The following is a 21,063-nucleotide window of genomic DNA, read 5'->3' as shown; positions in this document are numbered from 1 at the left end:
TCTTTTCTGGTCAAAGCCTCATATCTCTTGTCATCCAGGGTTCCCTATGCCTGCCAACCTTGCTCTACATTCTCATAAGGAACATACAGACCCTTAAGCTCGAGCTATCTGACTTTTAAAGGCCTCCCACTTGTCAGAGGATCCCTTTGCCCGAAGGAAACTACTCTAATCAACTCCTGCAAGCTCCTGTATAATTCCATTAGAATGTGCCTTGTCCCAGTTTCGAACTTGAATCTGTGGACCAGTTTCATCCCTTTCCATAACTATTTTAAAATTAATAGAACTTTGGTCACTGGCCCCAAAGTGCTTCCCTATTGTCTCCTCCTTCACCTGTCCTGCCTTATTTCCCAAGACCAGGTCGAGGTTGGCCCCTTCCTGACTAGGACCCTCTATATACTACTTGAGGAAACTTCCTGAATACACTTAACAAATTCTAACCCATCTAAGCCCATCAAATGAATAGGAAGGTTTTGGAGGGATATAGGCCAGGTGCTGGCAGGTGGGACGAGACTGTGTTGGGATATCTGGTTGACATGAACGAGTTGGACCGAAGGGTCTGTTTCCGTGCTGTACAGTTCTATGACTCTATAACCCTGTTGCTCCTGCAAGTCTCCCCAGTATCCCTATGTATTTGTTCCTCTAATTCCCGTTGACTATTTGGTGGCCTATAGTACTACCTCAATAATGTCACCATCACTTTCTTATTTCTTAGCTCCACCCACAAAGCCTCACTGAATGATCCTGCAGTTATTTCATCTCTGCCTGCAGCTGTGATACTCGCCTTAATCGAACATGCCTAAATCACCTGTACTCTGGCACATTAAGCTGCCAGTCCTGTCCCTCACTTAGCCATGTCTCTGTAACGGCTATAATATCCCTGTCCCATGTACCTGTCCATGCCTTGAGTTCATCGGCCTTAGCTGTCTGCCCTCCTGCATTGAAATGAGTGCAATTTATTCCAACAGGCTTTCATTGCTTGCTCCCTGTAGTATTCCAGCCTGACCTATCTCTTCAACCGATTATTTCTGATTACTATATCTCCTTCGAGCCTCGATATTTGCCTTCCTGCTGTTGAGGATCCCACCCCTGCCAATCTAGTTTAAACCCTCCGTTGCATCTCTCACAGACCTGGCCATCAAGAGATTGGTCCCCGTCCAGTTCAGGTGCAACCTGTCCCTCTTGAACAGGGCACTTCCGCCCCAGAAAAGATCCCAATGATCTAAAAATCTGAATCCCTTCTCCCCACACCAATTCTTTAGCCACGCATTCATCTATCATAGCCTTCTGTTCTTACCCTCACTAGCATGTGGCACTGGAAGTAATCCGGTGATTATCACCGAGATCCTGGTTTTTAGCTTTATTCCTAGCTTTCTATAATCACTCTGCAGAATCTAATCTCTATTTCTACCTGTGTCATTTGTGCCAACGTGCACAATGATTTCTGGCTGCTCACCCCCCTCTTGAGAACATTCTGCAGATGGTCTGAAACATCCTGGAACCAGGGAGGCAACACACCATCCTGGATTCCCATTTTCAGCCACAGAATCTCCTATCTGGCCCCCTAACTATCGAATCTCCTATCACCAAGGTCCTGTTTACCTTTATTCTTTCCTACTGTGCCCCAGAGCCAGTCGCACAGCCACCAATCTGGCAATTGTTGCTTTCCTCTGAATGGTCATTTCCCCCCGCCCTCCAAAAAAGGTGGAATAGATAGACAGATTTAAACATTCTTTCCTATTCCTGTAAATAATAATAAGGACAATAGAAAAGTGATAGAGTTGCTTGATGTTGTGGTGCAAAGGTAACAATCTGTCCTTGAACATCAGCAAAACCAAAGGGCTGATCACCTACATCAAGGAGCAGAAGTGGAGAGGGTAAAGAGCGTTAAGTTCCTAAGAGTGATGATAACCAACAATCTATCCTGGTCCTCCCACACAGATGCAACAGTCAAAAAGGCACAACAATGCCTCTTCTTCTTCAGAAAGCTCAGAAAATTCAGCATGTCCATAAGACCCCTCACCAACTTTTACAAATGCACCACAGAAAACAATGAGTGCATCACAGCTTGGTATGGCAACTGCTCTGTTGAGGACCGTTAGAAACTTCATAAACTTGTGTACGCAGCCCAGACCATCATAAAAGCCAGAGTTCCATCCATGGACTCCATCTACACTTCTCGTTGCTGTGGCAGCCTACCCCAGTTATTCTCTCTTCAAATCTCTTCCGTCAGGCAGAACATACAAAAGCCTCAACACACGTACTAACAGGTTCAAGAACAGCTTCTTCCCTGTTGTTTTAGACTGCTGAATAGACCTCTCTAATTTCAAATCTAATTCTGATCTTGCTTTTGTGCACCTCCTGTACAGCCGTAACCTTTATGCTTTGCTCTATTTAAACACACTATTATCTGCATGTCCTTATATGTTTTGATCTGCCTGTACTGCACGTAAAACAAAACTTTTCACTGTACTTAAGTACGTGACAAAAACAAATAAAAAAAATCAATGCCAACATCATAATCATTTTACATTAACTGTACAATGAAATGCCAAAATCTACAGTTATTGTCCAAGTTTTGTTGTAACTCAGAAAAAACGTCAACTCCAATTGGTTGAGGCAGTGCCATGGAGAGTGCACCAGCTCTCCCCATTTGCCCTCTGCTTTTATTTAACTGAAAGAGGTGCAATGCCTGCAATTTATTTTTAGTTTGCTGGGGGGGGGGGCAGGGCCCTGTATACAGGTAAGTGTAGCTTCATGCAAGCATGAGTAAGCCACTTCATGGTAAGGATCACTTTGTCAGGCCAACTTTTGATCTTAAATTGAGTTTTTGTATAACTGGAAAGAATATGTTCAGACATTGTGCCTTTTTCAATTAAACAAAAATAAGGGGAGAATGGTTCCCTGGCATATTTTCCATTATTACACTTCTATCAATCTGAGTCTTCTTGACAATCAGTCAGCACCTTCCTCTCATGCAGCATAAATTGTTGCTTGCTTTAAATTTTGATATTCTTGTCTTTTTCCTGATCAATGCAAGATGGAAAGCTTTGATATTATGTACTTTTTCTTAGCAATACAGCAATTAATTTTTTTTTTGTAAGCCATTTTTGCCTGGAATATTCATTTACTTGCCTGGTAAAGGTGCTCTGTAGAGAATTGGGCTTCATTAATCCCATGTCATATTCTTTAGCGCAGATGGATGCCGGACCCCAGCCTGAGAAAGCAGGCAGTTAAGTTTGATGATCTCACCAATTGGTGTCCCATAATCCCTTGAAGTTTGTTCATGCACCAGCCTCGAACCTTTCTGCAGCATTTCAATTAGTGATCTAGAAACCAGACAAAATAATCTAGGAAGGAAGATATTAGGCCAACCAGAAGAAAGAATATTGCAGTGAAGGGTTGGGATGGTATATGAGGAACAGTGACAAGCAAAATTCAAAATGGTGTACTTCAGTGAGGAACATTTTTTAAAAAATGTTGGTGCTTCACTAATTCTATAACATCCTTTTCAGTAGGTGATGCAAAGTAAGGCAAAATAAACCAGGCTTGGGTGAAGGGCAAATGGATTTCACAGCTGAGATGCAGATGAATGCAACAGACTACTTGTATGAGAAATTGCTTGCTTGGATGCCTCAGAACTCTTCAGTTTGAATAAAACAAACGCTTAGAACATCAAGACAATTGTTTGAAAAGTAATTCACAAGCCAAGATTGAAACTTTAATTCTAACCTGTTTAGTGAACATAAGCACTTAACAGGTAATGAGTATGAATGTGAGGTGCACAGAAAAACCTACTTAAAGAACTGGAAAGAAAGGAATTTGATTGAAAGTGCATCCATCTCAACACCAGACTGAAAATTACTTTGTCACTTTTGAGTGCCAAATGTATGCAGGGACACTACTTGTGTTTACAAAGAGACTCAAGAAGGCATTAATTTAATAACAGCGATGCTGCTTATTAACAAGACTATCTAGATTTAAGCTGGTTTGGATGCCAGCCCTGTCCCAAGAAAGAACTTAGAAACAAAAGAAGCATTCCTGCATCCTCTGCCTGCAAATTGAGTAAGCATCGAATAACTTAGTCTTTTTGATAGTCTCATGCAGTTCCTTGTAGATACTCTGGTTAACTTTGTGAAGAAACTAGTCAGAACTTGAGTGCAAGCTGCAACTACTTTTCATAAATTCAGAAAATGGATTGTGAACATAGTGCATGATCTTCATTTAAATAAAGAACACAAATTGGATGCAAATTGTACCACAAAATTTGTCACCATTGCACCCAAAAACTGGGTAGACAGTATTCTAACATCTCACTCATTGTCTCTGTGCATCTGAAAGACATTGAGAATTCATTTAAGATCTATAAGGAGAGAATAGGATGTAGGAATGGAAACATTTTAATGCCAAGCAGATATAGGTCAAATAGTGCCTATATCTAGATACTTAAAGGACTGAATTTTTTTTTAATAATCTACTCATGGAAGATTTATTGCAGTTTGTCTGTTTGCAATTTTTAAAAAGCTTATATAACCAATGTTTATTGGACAGGATAAGTTGTTGATTTCAATCATACACTAAACAAGACTGTAGTTATTCATACTATGCACAGTGAAGTTTCAATTAAGCAGGAATAGGCCTTAATAAGCTCAAACACCTTTGAAGTGGAAGTGCTTCTGACAAGGACAACTAAATAAAATTACACCATCAATGTAAAGGGAACAACAGGTAGCCATTAGAAGAACTAAGTTTTTGTGCATATTTATTTTCTGCTCTGAATGGAAAATAGATCACGAAGGTAAAACAGAAGAGATTCATGGCGAGCTTGACCTTCTCAGCTGACAACTAAAAGCTACTGATAACTCAAAATCAGCAGGCATATAAGGAATAAAGATTGTTTCCAGGCAACAGCTTACATTTGGAGAAAAAATACTATCTGTCCAAACCAACAGGATAAGAAATTATGACTTGTTGAAAGTATGAATAATAAGGGCATAGCATAACTCATTATAGAATGAGAGACCTTGAGATACAGAAGATATCTGGTCATTTAGGACATGTGCAGTAAACTATTTATGTTGAAATTAAAGTAGTGCAAGGTTGCTTGCTTGAATCTTATGGGAAAGTGGTAACTATTGAGCAGATAAGCACCAATGAAAAATTGTTCATAACTATGAATCAATATGATCAAATGTTTTTCCAGTTTCTCTGAAAAAAATGCATTACTACACAGCAAAGCATTTACGCCTCAAGAACATGCAAAAGGCAGTTTTAAATTTATGAAACACTGGCAAACCTCAAGTTTTTCATGCTCAAAAGAAAATGCTCAAAATGTAAACTCAGGAATATAAGCAGTAATAAATAGTATGTCAAGTGTAATTCTAGAAAATTAAACTGAAATAGTAAAACAAGGGGACATGAGTACAAACTAATAAATTGCAAATTTAGAATTTCTACACGAGAGCTCTTTATTCATACAAACAGTAATAAATGTATGTAATAGGTTCTGATACAGTCCTGGAGACAAAAATCCTGCATTGATTTATGGGTGCTCCTATGAATAGATGACCATGCAACGTTTTCTAGAAAGATGAGTAAAATGCCCAATGTCTTTCCTTTCTTGTATTTATCTTGTCAACTATGGACCGCTTAGACCAAAGGGTCTGTTTCTGTGCTGTATGACTCAATAACTTTATACACTGACTGTCCATGGGAAAGTTGTTTCCTATTAATCTTGTCAAAACACTTGCCAATGTTAAAATTGTGCAAAGAATCTCCTCAGCCTTCTTTGCTGAAACTGAATGGTCCTCACACCAAATATCCTCAGATGACAGGTCTTGATCCCTGATTTCTTTTTGATCAATCTATACCATACACTTCCTCTTGCCTTAACACATCTTCAGGTCTTAAAAGAAGAGGTTGCAGAGCTAGTCGATTGGTGGCAATCTTGTAAAACATCCCTAGGCTCTGGAAAGTTCCCAGTGGATTAAAAACCACTAATAAAAGACTCCTGTTCAAGAATTAAAGGAGACAGAAACTAAGAAGTTACAGGTTAGTAAGCCTAACATCTCACTGGAAAAGTGTAGGAAGTAGTTACAGGACATTTTGAAAGTAGGTATAATCAAGCACAGTCAGCATCAAATTATAGAGAAAAATTGTATTTGATCATTTATCTGCCACTTTTTTCCCCACTTCACTTATCTCTACCCTTTTCTGATTTCCGTGACAGACTTACAACTTGCTTTCACGTCTATCTTTGCCAACACATTCTTTTCTGTTAGTTAATCAATCTTCTAAGCTTGATGACACATTACCACATACATTAAGGGATTTTATCATGTAGTTATCCTTTGCAGCACCTCCTTGAATACCTCTTGAAATTTAAATGCATAATATTTCTGTGTTCCTCTTTAACAAACTTATTATTGCATCCTCAGAAAGTCCAAATTAAATGATCAAATACAATTTTCTCTATAATTTGATGCTGACTGTGCTTGATTATACCTACTTTCAAAATGCCCTGCAACCACTATCTACACTTTTCCAGTGAGATATTCGGCTTACTAATCTGTAACTCCCAAAAAAGTAGCATGCGGTTACATCAGAAGAAAAGTTTCATTGGTGCAATTGGCTGACTAGGTGTGTTTAGTTCATAATTTGCAGTTTATTAAAGAGTTGAGCAAGTCTATGTTCTTTTGTGAGCATTAGTGTAAGGAGACTTCATAACTCAGAAAAGAATGGAGGATCAGTTATGTTGAATTTTAAGATTTAACCTTTAAATGTCGTAGAAAGGTAATTGCTCTGGATTTGAATTGCTGCAAATTAATGGCATTGCAAAATAGAGTGACACATTGTTTTGCTGGGTATTGAGATGTTTTTCTAACTGCTTACCTTTTTTATGTCTTTTATTTAATAAACTCTGTTGTGAAAAAACTCTGCAGCTTGTGCGACTACCATACAAACACAGGCAAAAAAACCTCTGGCTGATTACGACTGACCTGCCCCCTTAGCTGATGAATCCTCTATATCGAGCACCAGATGGAAGAACTACTGAGGGTGGCAAGAGCATGGAATGTACATAAATGCCCATCCCTAGGAGTGACTCAGTAGTACTCGTACTGCCTAGGCTGTCTGAGCCTCGATGGACACAGGTGCTACTCAGGGCCAGCAGCAGGGGTTGACACAGTTATGAACTGCCTATAGTTTTAAGGAGAAAGTGAGGACTGCAGATGCTGGAGATCAGAGCTGAAGAAGGGCTTATGCCCGAAACGTTGATTCTCCTGCTCCTTGGATGCTGCCTGACCTACTACGCTTTTCCAGCAACACATTTTTCAGTTCATAACTGTATCTGTCCATGTCAATATTGGTAGGAATGATCACCACACAGTCCTTGTGAAGACAACATCTCGTGTTCACCTGAGGATACCTCCACCATGCTCTGTGGTATTATTACTGTGGTTAAAGTTCTAGCAATTCAAAACTAGGTATCCATCTGGGCCCATCAACGGAAGCAGAATTGTATATGACCACAATCTGTTACCTCGTGGATGGCATATCACCTTCTACTATTATAACAAGGCCAGGGAATCAAGTTTGGTTCAGAAAAGAGTGCAGGACAGCATGCCAGAAGAACAACAGGCATACCTAAAAACGAGGCATAATTGAAGCTACAACACAGGACTTTTAGAAAGTCAAACAACAGAAGCAGCACATGAACGCAGAGCTAAGCAATCCTACAACAAGCTCTGTAGTCCTGCACATCCAGGCATAAAAGGTGATAGACAATTAAATAACTAACTGGTGGAGGGCGACTTGTCAAATATCCCCATCTTAACAATGAGGGAACCAAGCACATAAGTGCAAAAAAGGAGACAATCATTTAGAACTAAGAAAGGGAGATCATGCTCAGCCTCCTCTTGATGTTCACAGCATTCAACCAATTCCATGTGATAGCAAGAAATACTGAAGGCACTGGATACTCTAAAGGCTATGGGCCTCTTATAATATTCCAGCAGTAGTACTAAATATTTGTCATTCTGAACACAGCTACTAACCAGAAAGTTGGAAAACTTCGGGATATCCTATACACAAAAATGAAACAAATACAACCTTGCCAAATACCATCAGTATACTCTCCATCATCAGCAAGGTAATTGAAGGTGTCATTGAAAGTGCAATCAAACAGCACTTCTACGCCAAAAACTTGTCCACTGATGCTCAGTCTGAGTTCCACTAGGGCCGTTCAACTCATGATGTAATTATAGCCTTGATTCAAACACGGATCAAAGAGGCGAACGCATAGCTAAGGAAAGAATGATTGCCTTTGATATTAAGGCAGCATTTGGCCAAGTATGGCATCAAGGACTCCTAGCAGAGTCAAGGGCAAAATTATTTACTGGATGCTGTCATTCCTAGCACAAAGGTAGACAATTGTGGGTTATCGCTGCAGGAGGTCCTCAGTGCAAATTCCAAGGTCCAACAAGCTTTAACCGCTTAATCCTTTCCTCAATCATAAGATCAGAAGTGATGATGTTCTTTTATCATTGTACAATGTGCAAATGCTCAAATATTGAAGCAGTCTATACTCCATTGTTGGAAATCCAGGAAAATGTTCAGGATTGGAATGGTAAGTCGCAAGTAACATTTGTGTGGCACATCACCAGGCAATAACAACTTCCAATGAGAGAGAAACTAATTATCTCTCCTTGACTTTTAATGGTATTTACATGATTAATATTCTGGGAATTTTCATTGACTAGAAACTGAACCTGACTGACCATGTAAATACTGCAGCTAGAACAACAGGTCAGAGGCTGGCAATTTTAAGACATGTAATTGACCATCTCGCTTCCAAATCCTTTTCACCATCTTCAAGGCACAAGTCAGGAGTATGATGGAATACACTCCACTTGCCTGGATGCATGCCACTCCAACAACCTTTAAGAAATTTGACACTGTTCAATACAGAGGAGTCTATTTTAAACAGTCATTCCCTCTACCACTGATGCATAGTGGCAATAGTGTGTATTAAATTGCAAGATGCACGAGCAACTATCAAGCTTCCTCGATAGCACATTTCAGATCCGTGATCCACTTGGAAATCTATCACTGTTCCTTTTGTGTTACTGGGTCATAAAAGGAACAAGCACAAAGGCTGGCCTACCTACATCCTGTGAAAGAATAATAAGTAGGAACATGATTCAACAAATAGAATGCACATTTAGGCTACTATGTTGAGATTGTTTTGTACTTTTCTGAGAATCTTTAATATTTAGGTTTCTCAGGAAGTTTTGTATTTCACCTTGAAGAATTATAGTTCAAGAAAATAAAAGCGTTGAAAGCTTATCAAAGGCAAAGACTTCCAGGTTATGGTGCTCGTTTGATAAATGACAGAAAGGCTGTCATTGCCAATTTCCATGTTATAGCATAACAATAGAAGTCTTGCCTGTTAAGAAAGGCTCTACTTTGCACTTGATCAATATTTGGAGGGATAGGGAAGGGAGTAAGAGGGAATTGTGACATTTCTCAACAGAAGACAAAGAATTCCATAATGAAACATTATGGAACATACATTTATGATGTAATCAAGTTCTTCAACTGCCTTCTGTCTCAGGTGGGGTCCAGCATCCATCTACTGTAAAGAATAGGACAGGATTAGTGAGGCACCAATATGAATACCAAACAGAAATGGCAGTGGTAGTGGTTTACAGGGGCTGCTACTGACATGTTTCTGGAGGGTTTAGTAGATATTTAAATACTTTCTATGAATCTTTGCTGTTAGTCTGCTGAAAAAAGCTGGACAAAGCCAGAGGATTGGAAATATTGTAAGTTTGGTGCTAATTTGTTCAATAAATAAATGCCATCTGTTAAAAGTTTCATAAGTTAATGATTCAACATTAAATACATGTTAAAACACAATTAATCTAATGCAAAATGCCACAACAGTAAAATAAAAAATTGAAGTCTGGAGCCCAGGTTGGCACTTATGTCGGATGTATTTGCTCATCTGGAGAGAAATGTAATTGGTTAAGTTAGAAATAAACAAGAAATTCTAATAACGATCCCAGAATTGAAAACCAAACTTCGCTTAAATAAATAGTGCTTTGAAATGCTCCTTAGTCATATCTGAGCAGCATTTATTTATATGCATTTAATAGATGAAGGTGCCTGCAGCTAGGTCAATACTTTATCATTGATCCCTAATTGCCCACAGGGCAGTTAAGATCATCACTGAGAGTCTGGACTCACATATAGGCCAGACCAGGGATGGATCACATACTTTCCTTCCTTAATAAATCTTGGGTTTTGGATTGCTATTCCAATGACATTACCAATTTGCTATCACCTCGATGGAGTTATGTACAATATTTTCTTTATATTGTCTTGTATGTGTCTTGGGAAACTTCAATCATTTTACAAGAATACTAATTAAAATATTAATGTATGTCTTGAGTGAAACAAGGCCATTCAACCAATTCACTCATTTCAGTAAGTCAATTATTCACATGAGGTTACCCACCCCCACGACCTCCCCACTTCCCTATAGTTTCAAGGTCTTTGCTATGAAATATTGACAATATATTGTTTGGTTAAGATAAAGTCTTAGTTTTGCCACTGTATTAAAGATGAACTTCTAAGTTGGGATTCTTATTAGGTTAATATTTTGTGCTTTTAAACCTATTTCAAGAGCTAATCCATCTCTAATTCACAAAAAAAAGTCATCCACACATATAAAATGTCTTCATGAATTTGATTTGAGCAGTTTTCTACAAGCTGTGTGTTTACACTGAACCAGAGTGGCATTTTGGCTTGCTCTTCTATAAGGAGGTTAGTACATCAGTTAGAATAATGTTTAGACAGAACTTTGAGCTCTTTAATTGTTGAAGCAGAATGAAATTCAATAAGTGGATGAAAGAAAAGAGGGTAAGGAGTACGGGAAGAGATGTTGTAGTTGTGGTTCTGTTCGCTGAGCTGGGAGTTTTTGTTGCAAACGTTTCATCCCCTTTCTCGGTGACATCCTCAGTGCTTGGGAGCCTCCTGCGAAGTGCTTCTGTCATGTTTCCTTCGGCATTTATAGTGGCTTGTCTCTGCCGCTTCCGGTTGTCAGTTGATGTCCACTGCAGTGGCCGGTATATTGGGTGAGCAAGCTGGAGAAATCTGCATTCATCCCTTCAACCACAAAGGATGAATGCAGATTTCTTCAGTTTTCGCATTTCCCCTCCCCCCACCTTTTGTCAGTCCCAACCCTCAGTCTCAGCACCACCTTCTTGACCTGAAATCTTCTTCCCAACCTCTCCGCCCCCATCACCTCTCTGGCCTATCACCCTCACCTTAACCTCCTTCCACCTATCGTATATCCAACGCCCCTCCCCCAGTCCCTCCTCCCTACCTTTTATCTTAGCCTGCTTGGCACACCCTCCTCATTCCTGAAGAAGGGCTTGTGCCCAAAACGTCGATTCTCCTGTTCTTTTGATGCTGCCTGACCTGCTGCGCTTTTCCAACAACACATTTTTAAGCTATGATCTCCATCATCTGCAGTCCTCACTTTCTCCTACGCCATTTGACACCAATGGTCTAAGAAGGCAACTCACCACAACCTTTTCGATCATAATTTGGGATGGGCAAGAAATTTCTGGCCCAGCCAGTGGTATCCAACTCCTGTGAAAGAATACATTTTAAAAAGATGACAGTTAACATAATAGTGTAACCTTTCCGAAATACTGGATGAGGGTTTGTGAAACTATATTAATTTCTTTATCAAATGAATTTAAATTTGAAGTTATTCAACTTCATCATTATAATAACAGATGTGATGTACATTTAATTTCTTCCTGTGATTACATTAAGGAGTTACAAAGAAAATGCTATTCCATATATAATTGTAAAACTGCAACAAAATTTCAAAGTGACCTACCTGCAATAGATAGTAGCTGCATTGTCAAAAGGAATTTCACATGTTTCATCATCACTTTCACAGAAGGATACAAACTGTGGATATAAATGCACAGTTTAAGCACTATATATAAAGCAATATATAAAGTTTATTTGAAATAGAAACTGGAAAATGAGTTTTGGACTGTTGTGTTGTAATAGAAAGAACTAGTTGCTTTTTTTAATAATCAAGTAAAAGTGGAACAATGTGAAAGAGAGAGAGAAAAACAGTATTTAAGAAGCTGGAATTGCAGATTCATGAGAGAAAAAGGGAAAATGAGAGGAACATGACAAAAATATACCAGCTTAAAAGGCTGCTGGTTAAAAATGAAGACAGATTCAGAGGAAGATTTTGATGAGGAAAACCCTAGCTATAATCTAAATTTCAGCAAGAAAATGTTTAAATTTGTGCAGTTCTAAACAAAATTTCAGGCAAGGATGTGGAGGCATACTTTATGTTGTTTGAAAAGTAGCAAAACAAATGAAATAGTTGAACAAAAACCAGATACTGCCCAAGTAGAGCACGCTGACAGAAACAGTACTTGAAATTTATGCACTACAGTCAGACAAGATTTCTATGCCATAAAATAGGTTATTCTGGGTGCTTATGAGTTAGTTACTGAAACATAGTGGCGATAATTTGTAGTTTGAGGAAACTGCCTGAGCTAAATTATTTTGGCCGGTGGATGTGGGCATTAGAGCAAATACCACATATGAACCTCTCAGAAAGTTTATTCTCTTAGAACAATTAAAAAATACTCACTACCTTCAGTAAATAAAACCCAGGTTGAAGACCAGAATATTGTAACTGGTAAACAGCAAGAATGGCTAATAATTATTCGCTGATCCATAAACTAAATGTTGTTCCTTAAACCCGAAAGGACAGAAGTGGGAGAGTGAAAGGAAGGCAAGTAGCAAATGGGTAGAGAAGGGAAAGCATGGAATGCCTCAAGATCTCTTCCTCAGACTAGAAAGGAACGCACTGAAGGTCAAAGTGAGAGTTATGGGCCTAAAGTGGGATGCCTTCATTCAGAATACTGCAAATTGTGTGGGAAGGCCATGAAACTTCCAGGAAGAGTCCAGAAATGGGAATCACAAGAAAAGTACTAACGGATCAAATTGCTTAATTATTAAATATTAATTACAACACAGAACTGAACGTTAACACTGTTTTGAATGCAGGAGAGTTGAATAAGGGATGAGATATATAGACTACTTTTGTCAAAAGGAGATAATACATAGTCATTCACTGATATATGAGCTACACAAACTCTTTTGCTCAAGAAGGACATGCGTATTTCTCTACAGAGGGCATCAAAAACTAACATTTTAATAAAGGGACCAGTGAAGAATATATACAAATTGCACTTAGAATGTGACATGATGTCCAGAGCAGTGGCTATTGGAGTTGTTTAGAAATTACCTGTGGGTGAAGTTGGGCTTTCCCCTAGGTAAATACTTGGCTGGAGTGAAAATAATAGTTTGATCTATAAGTGAAGTTAAAGAGATAAACTATTGCAGGAACAATTTTTCCATCCTGTGTGGTGACCAGAACAATGGCTAAACCATTGGCAAGGTCATCACCAGAGCACAGAGTAATACAACAAGCAGACGTTAGAGAACCTGAAACTTTCTTTAAGCATGGGTACAATTCAAAAGAAATACTTAGTATGTCTCCTTTAATTGAAGCATAGACAGCAGCTCCAGGTAACACAATTGGCTTACCCTGAACCAAGACTAAAGCAGTCATGGAGTATCATTATCTTAAAAACTGAGTTCTGAATGGAAGTAAACACATTCTCACAAACCTAAAGATGAAGAATGGATTGTTCCTCATCAGACAGCAGCACTGCCCAGCTATCATTGTGAGTAGCAAATGAAATTTCCAAGGTAGGGCATAGAGGAATATGAAAAATGCAAGCATCAATAAATAGATATTTTACCCGGTCCAAACTTCCTAAGGACATAATACCATACATGCCATACATGTCAGGCAACATGCCCTCTCATTATGTTTTCCTCCAATTCCATGCGTGGCAGCAGCTTTGGAAAATGGTTGCCATGTGTCAGCACATCCATCAACATGCACAGAGCCAACCAGTTGCTGCATTTGCATGAACTTAGAGGAAACATTGATGTCAGGTAGTCGGAAAACCTTAGCACGTAACCAGTCTGGTATTTTCAACATCCGTACCAATGTTTGAAGAGCCATTTAGCAGATCTTTAGTAGACTTTGTAGGTCAATTACCAAAACCAAAGCAGGGCACTAGGATACCCTCACAGTTACGGACATGAGAACATGATTTCCAGAGCTATTCCTTTGAGCCAATTATAGCTAAAGTACTAGTGAAAAAGTTAACTTTGTTTTAAGCTTGTCATGGACTACCAATAGAAATACAATCTGATCCTCACAAGTTTTAAAAACATACGGATATAAATTTGAAATGTCATTACATTCAAGGCTATGGGCCATATGCTGGAAAAGTCAGACTGCTGTGGATTTAGAGCAGTTTTTGTCGATGGCAACTTATAGAGTCATAGTCATAAAGACTTTATGGGCATAAAAGCCTGTTCTGTACTGTATGAGTCATTCTCTGACTCTAAATGTGTACAATGCTAAGTTTAAGACAAATAAAGCAAACAAATCATGGCTACTACTTTTGTTTTGATTTCAGTTTACAGAAGTTTCCTTTGGGCAGGAGAATCAAGTTAGCAATTCAGGAGAAAGGTGACCCAAGCAGACAGGTTTTAGTTTGTGAAGCTATTTCCAAGCTGAGGCAGTTTGTAAACTCGTTTTCAAGTTGTCGCAGTGAAAGAAATCATTAAACTGTCTCAGCAGTACAAGGAGGAGAATTGGAAAGACTCTTAGGTAATAAAGTGAAGAGTTTAGGCAGGAGTGATATTTCTTTCGAGTTGAATATCTGTAAAAGGATATTGTTAGGACATGGTTGAAATTTTGTCTTGCCATTTAAGATTTTTCTAAACTGACATTCACACCCCTTTTTTTTAAACCCTTGTGTAACTGACTTGCATTCGCTAATTAAAGAATATTTGCAACCTTGAGAGAATATTTTCAGTGACTAACCAGTATGATAACCAACTGGAAATTTAAATGTATGATGTAATGCACCAGGTTTCACTCTGGGATCTGCTTTGTCCAGTAATATCATCAGCTGTATCATGCATCAATTGTTCAATTTAAATCAGAGATGCAGTAAAAATGGTTGTAACTGACTGGTTAAAATCTTCCAGCTTTGTGCAAATACAATGGAAATACATTAACTGTAACTTCACCAGTCTGGAGAAAGTGTACTTAAGGTGCTGGTTTTGAGTGTGTAGAAGTATATATCAGCTGTTTGCAAAACAAAACTTTTATCTCTCAGCTTTGTCTTTGTCATGTCAATTTAAAAACTGCTGTGTCAAAGAAAGCCAGTGCACTCCTTGTTTATTGGAGCTTTAAAATTAGTGGAGGATTAACAATTATTGAGGACATCGATGAATTTTCTAATTCTGTTTCTCTGTGAGAATACTGCACGTCAACAAAAATACAGAAAGTATTGAAATGTGTGACTGCCGCACGTAATAAATGATTAGTAAGAATGAAAAAGCAACACCTGAAAATCTCAAGAGAACCAACTAAAAAAGTTTTGTTGAGCACCCTGTCTATCATCCACCATAGACAGGTCCATTGCCCATTGAAACAAAAGTGAAGGCATTTGATTTACTGCAATGGCTGAAAAGCTTAATGGGCATTGACAAATGGGCGCATTGTCATTTGCAGAACTGTTCAGCTCGACACCCTCAGAGAAGCAAAGGAAGATATATTCCAAAATACAAAGCCAGCACCAGGTGGCACACAAGATATATGAAAAGACCAGATTTAAGTCTGAAATTTCATTTTCTGACACATCTGGGAAGATAACATCAGCAAATTATGGGCATTTAAACGGGCATTGGATAGGCATATGGAGGATAGTGGGCTAGTGTAGGTTAGGTGGGCTTGGTTCGGCGCAACATCGAGGGCCGAAGGGCCTGTACTGCGCTGTATTTTTCTATGTTCTATGTTCTATGTTAAATTCCACTACTTTGAGGTCAAAAAGGGGACATGAGATAGCAAATAGAATTAAGGAGAATCCAAAGAGTCTTTACAAATACGTTAAGGACAAAAGGGTAACCAGAGAGAGAACAGGGCCCCTCAAAGATCAGCAAGGCGGCCTTTGTGTGGAGCCGCATAAAACGGGGAGATACTAAATGAGTATTTTGCATCAGTATTTACTGTGGAAAAGGATATGGAAGATATAGACTGTAGGGAACATCTTGCATAATGTCCAGATTACAGAAGAGGAAGTGCTAGATGTCTTGAAACAGGTATAGGTGGATAAATCCCCAGGACCTGATCGGGTGTACCCTAGAACTCTGTGGGAAGCTAGAGAAGTGATTGCTGGGCCTCTTGCTGAGATATTTGTATCATCAATAGTCACAGGTTAGGTGCCGGAAGACTGGAGGTTGGCTAGCGTGGTGCCACTGTTTAAGAAGGGTGGTCAGGACAAGTCAGGGAACTACAGACCAGTGAGCCTGACGTCGGTGGTGGGCAAGTTGTTGGAGGGGAATCTTGAGGGACAGGATGTACAAGTGTTTGGAAAGGCAAGGACTGCTTATGGATAGTCAACATGGCTATGTACATGAGAAATCATGTCTTACACACTTGATTGAGTTTTTCAAAGAATTAACAAAAAGGATTGATAAGGCCAGAGCAGTAGATGTGATCTATATGGACTTCAGTAAGGCGTTCGACAAGGTTCCGCATGGGAGACTGATTAGCAAGGTTAGATCTCACGGAATACAGGGAGAACTAGCCATTTGGATACAGAACTGGCTCAAAGGTAGAAGACAGAGAGAGGTGGTGGAGGATTGTTTTTCAGACTGGAGGCCTGTGACCAGTGGAGTGCCAAAGGATCGGTGCTGGGTCCTCTACTTTTTGTCATTTACATATATGATTTGGACGCGAGCATCAGAGGTACAGTTAGTAAGTTTGCAGACGACACCAAAATTGGTGGTGTAGTGGACAGCGAAGAGGGTTACCTCAGATTACAACAGGATCTTGACCAGATGGGCCATAGGCTGAGAAGTGGCAGATAGAGTTTAATTTAGATAAATGCGTGGTGCTGCATTTTGGGAAGGCAAATCTTAGCAGAACTTATACACTTAATGGTAAGGTCCTAGGGAGTGTTGCTGAACAAAGGGACCTTGGAGTGCAGGTTCATAGCTCCTTGAAAGTTGAGTTGCAGGTAGATAGGATAGTGAAGAAGGCACTTGGTATGCTTTCCTTCATTTGTCAGAGTATTGAGTACAGGTGTTAGGAGGTCATGTTGCAGCTGTACAGGACATTGGTTAGGCCACGATTAGAATATTGAGTGCAATTCTGGTCTCCATCCTATCGGAAAGATGTTGTGAAACTTGAAAGGGTTCAGAAAAGATTTACAAGGATATTGTCAGGGTTGGAGGATTTGAGCTCGAGGGAGAGATGAACAGGCTGGGGCTGTTTTCCCTAGAGCGTCGGAGGCTGAAGTTTACAAAATTATGAGGGGCATAGATAGGGTAAATAGGCAAAGTCTTTTCCCTGGTGTCGGGGAGTCCAGAACTAGAGGGCATTGGTTTAGGGTGAGAGTGGAAAGATATAAAAGAGACGTAAGGGGCAACTTTTTCACATAGAAGGTGATACGTGTATGGAATGAGCTGCCAGAGGATTTGGTGGAGGCTGGTACAATTACAACATTTAAGAGGCATTTGGATGGGTATATGAATAGGAAGGGTTTGGAGGGATATGGGCCGGGTGCTGGCAGGTGGGACTAGATTGGGTTGGGATATCTGGTCGGCATGGACGGGTTGTACCGAATGGTCTGTTTCCATGCTGTACATCTCTTTGACTCTATCTGCCATCAAGAGAAGAATGTGTTAATTGGCCTAATTGGAAATATGAATGAAGCAATGAATGTTGAAATACCAGTAAACACCATTCCCAAAAAAATACCAACTTTGTAATGACAATTGGCCACAAGAGGAGACAGCTCACATTGGTTCTATCTTGTACAGAGATGGTATAAAAGAAAAGCTGACGATGATATTCAAATGCAAAACTCTCCACAAAGAAATATTCTGAAGGTGATTGTTGTCTGTGTTCATAGGAAGGCTGCATTGATAAATGATAGTTGCAAGAAATTATTAAAAGTGTGAAATTTAAGAACAGGAGGACTATGAAAAATGAAATTGTTAGTCTGGAACATGATCTAATTCCACCTTATTGACAACATAATGTGCGATGGGAGATCAACTAACAGTAACACGGCAATTATCTCTGGCAGACCCATGAGTGTTGACCGGTCCTTGGAGAAGTACATAAACCTCTCAAGGACAGTATCCAAGAGATGTGGAACAAATAAAGCTGAAAGGCAAAAATAAATTGCTAGGTCGGAAACTAGCAACTATCCCCGCTAGCAACATTGTGTCAGTTGGTCATAGAAACATGAAATGAATGATACTTATATTGCTAAAAATTATATCTCAAGTGTGGAGTATCAATGTGTTCAATGGTACACATGATGCTAAAGTTACCCATACTACCAAGAATAACTATGATAAAAAGGAGGGTGATCTGTCTGACGTTGATGATGCATCACCAGGTTTCTGGGATTCAGGCTTATTCAGTGATTCAAAAGGTGGTACAAGGAGTGATGAAGAAGTTCAATGTGAAGCATTGTGGTTAATTCATTACTCCACAGATTCACATTATAAACTATTAATGTCTCATTCATTTTAATGTTAAAATTAAGTGTTAGCAAATTAATATCAATTTTTCACTTATTTTCTTCCACTGCACTGATATTTCTTCAGCCTAAATCAAGCACAAGAGTCAATTCTTCCAAAATTGGACAAAAAGATGAATTAGAGAGATGAGGTAAGAATGATTATCCTTGATAGCAAGGCAACATCAAGAGAGTGTTGCAGCAAGGAACGTGAGCATAATTGTTGGAGACCCATAATCTCAGGTCTAGGAGATCACTGTAGGGGTTCCTTCGGGTAGACATTTTCTCATCAACCTGTTCAAAGATGCTATTACACTGATGTCTGGAGCAGAGGGGTATGAACCAAGACTTCCTGACTCCTCGGCAGAGAGACCATCACTACACCACAAGAACTCTGGTTCCTCAGGGTATGTGACCTTGGTCCAACCACCTTCAGCTGCATCATCATCAATGATCTTCCCTCCACCCTCCAATCATTCTAAGGTGAGAAGTGGGATTGTTCAGTGTTGATTGCACAATGTTCAGCACTATTTGCAACTTTTCAAATTCTGAAGCAATCTTTATCTCTATATACAGCAAGATCCTGACATCATATAGTTCTAGCTAGCAAAACTCACACTACAAGTGCCATGCAATGATCATCTCCAACCAGTAATAATCTAACAATCTCCTTTGGCATGCAATGGCATCACCACTGCTAAAAGCAAATAACTCACCATCAGACTCCCCAAAGCCTGCCCACCATCTACAGATCACAAATCAGGAGTGTGATAGAATACTCTCCATTTGCCTAAATGGATACAGTTCCAGCAACAGACAAAAACTCACAAAGACAGGCCACATGAATGATACCCCATCCACCATTTTAAACATTTTCACCACTCCTTCACTGTTGCTGAGTGAAAATCCTGGAACTCCATTCATGTTAGAATTTGGACCACTAATTACTAAACCATGTGACTTATAGCAGTTCAAGACAATTAATATTGGATAAACATCAATAGTATTCCACCTCTACTTGAGCAGGTAAACAAGATCAGTTCAAAGTTAAAAATCACACAACACCAGGTTGTAATCCAACAGGTTTAATGGGAGGCACTAGCTTTTGGAGCGCTGCTCCTTCATCAGGTGATTATGGAGTATACAATTGTAAGACAATTGCTATTTGTTATAGCACACAAATTCTGTGTCTTACAATTGTGTACTTCACAACCACCCGAAGGGGCACCGCTCCGAAAGCTAGCGCTTCCAATTAAACATTTTGGACTATAATCTGATGTTGTGTGATTTTTAATTTTGTACACCCCAGTCCAATACCAGCATCTCCAAATCAAGATCAGTTCAAGCACAGTTACCTGATAACCATTCCCAAATAATCTGAAATGTATCTAGGTCATAAGCCTAGACAGCACGATATATATTGCACACTTAGCCAAGAAAGAGCATCAGAAAATGCTGACATTTTTCTTAAAATATCTGAGGAAAACCATAAAATTACCAAATTCCTTGGAAGCTGCATTTTGATTACACAATAGTTTTATCACCTTATTCAGTACTCAATCTTTTTTTTGTTTCTAAGATACATGGTCCTTGCTATCAAACTTAACATCACTTCAACTTTTGTTTTGGATACAGGTTAGAAATATTTTATCAGAAAACCTCAGGACATATTTTTTGGGATAAAGGATATTTTTGGATACACCAAAGTCCATTTGGGCTTTGAAAAAAAATTTCACTTTTGGGCCTATTTGGGCCAAGTGAAGTTTTCTTCTCCCAAAGGGCCCAAAACTCAGCGTGCCTACAGGTCTGTTCAGGTTTCAAAAAGACCTTCAGTTTTTAGTCTGTTTGGTTTTCCAACGCAGGTATAAAGGATACCCAACCTGGTATTATTTAAATGGTTGTGATGTGCTTATAGCAGTTTTTCTTGAATATATGCTTCGGAAACACTGCTAGAATTTCATGTGTTGACATCAAATGGGAGTTTGTCCAATTGGCAGCAGAATCCAGGATAGCCACGTTTTTTTGTTTTAATACATGTAGTTCATATTCCTGCAAACATGTTTATTTTAATGAAGCTTAGTATTATGGGGGGCAGGAGTAGGGCTTTAGCTCATTCACCCAGCTCTGCAATTCAACACAATCATGGCTGATCATTTAGTTCAATGCCTTTTCTTCAGATTATCCATACTCATTTGTCATTGGTATTTAGAAATCTGCCAAACTCTATTTTTAACATACTCAATGACTGAGTTTACACAACCTCCTGGTTTGAGAATTCCAAAGATTCACAACCGTTTGAGTGGAAAATGCCTTCATATCTGTCTTAAGTGAC

General features: G+C 39.2%; 1 protein-coding gene across 1 annotated transcript in view; it reads right to left on the bottom strand.

Moving 5' to 3' along the window:
- Positions 1–21,063, bottom strand: part of LOC132830263 (uncharacterized) — a 48,015-nt gene that overhangs the window by 6,317 nt on the left and 20,635 nt on the right. Inside the window, exon 2 of the mRNA XM_060847806.1 lies at positions 11,912–11,985. Coding sequence (XP_060703789.1) covers positions 11,912–11,963 — 52 coding nt within the window. The 5' untranslated portion in view covers positions 11,964–11,985. The remainder of the gene's footprint in view (positions 1–11,911; positions 11,986–21,063) is intronic.

Source organism: Hemiscyllium ocellatum, chromosome 31, assembly GCF_020745735.1.
Source record: "Hemiscyllium ocellatum isolate sHemOce1 chromosome 31, sHemOce1.pat.X.cur, whole genome shotgun sequence".
NCBI lineage: Eukaryota > Metazoa > Chordata > Chondrichthyes > Orectolobiformes > Hemiscylliidae > Hemiscyllium > Hemiscyllium ocellatum.
This window is presented reverse-complemented; position numbering and strand designations above follow the sequence as displayed.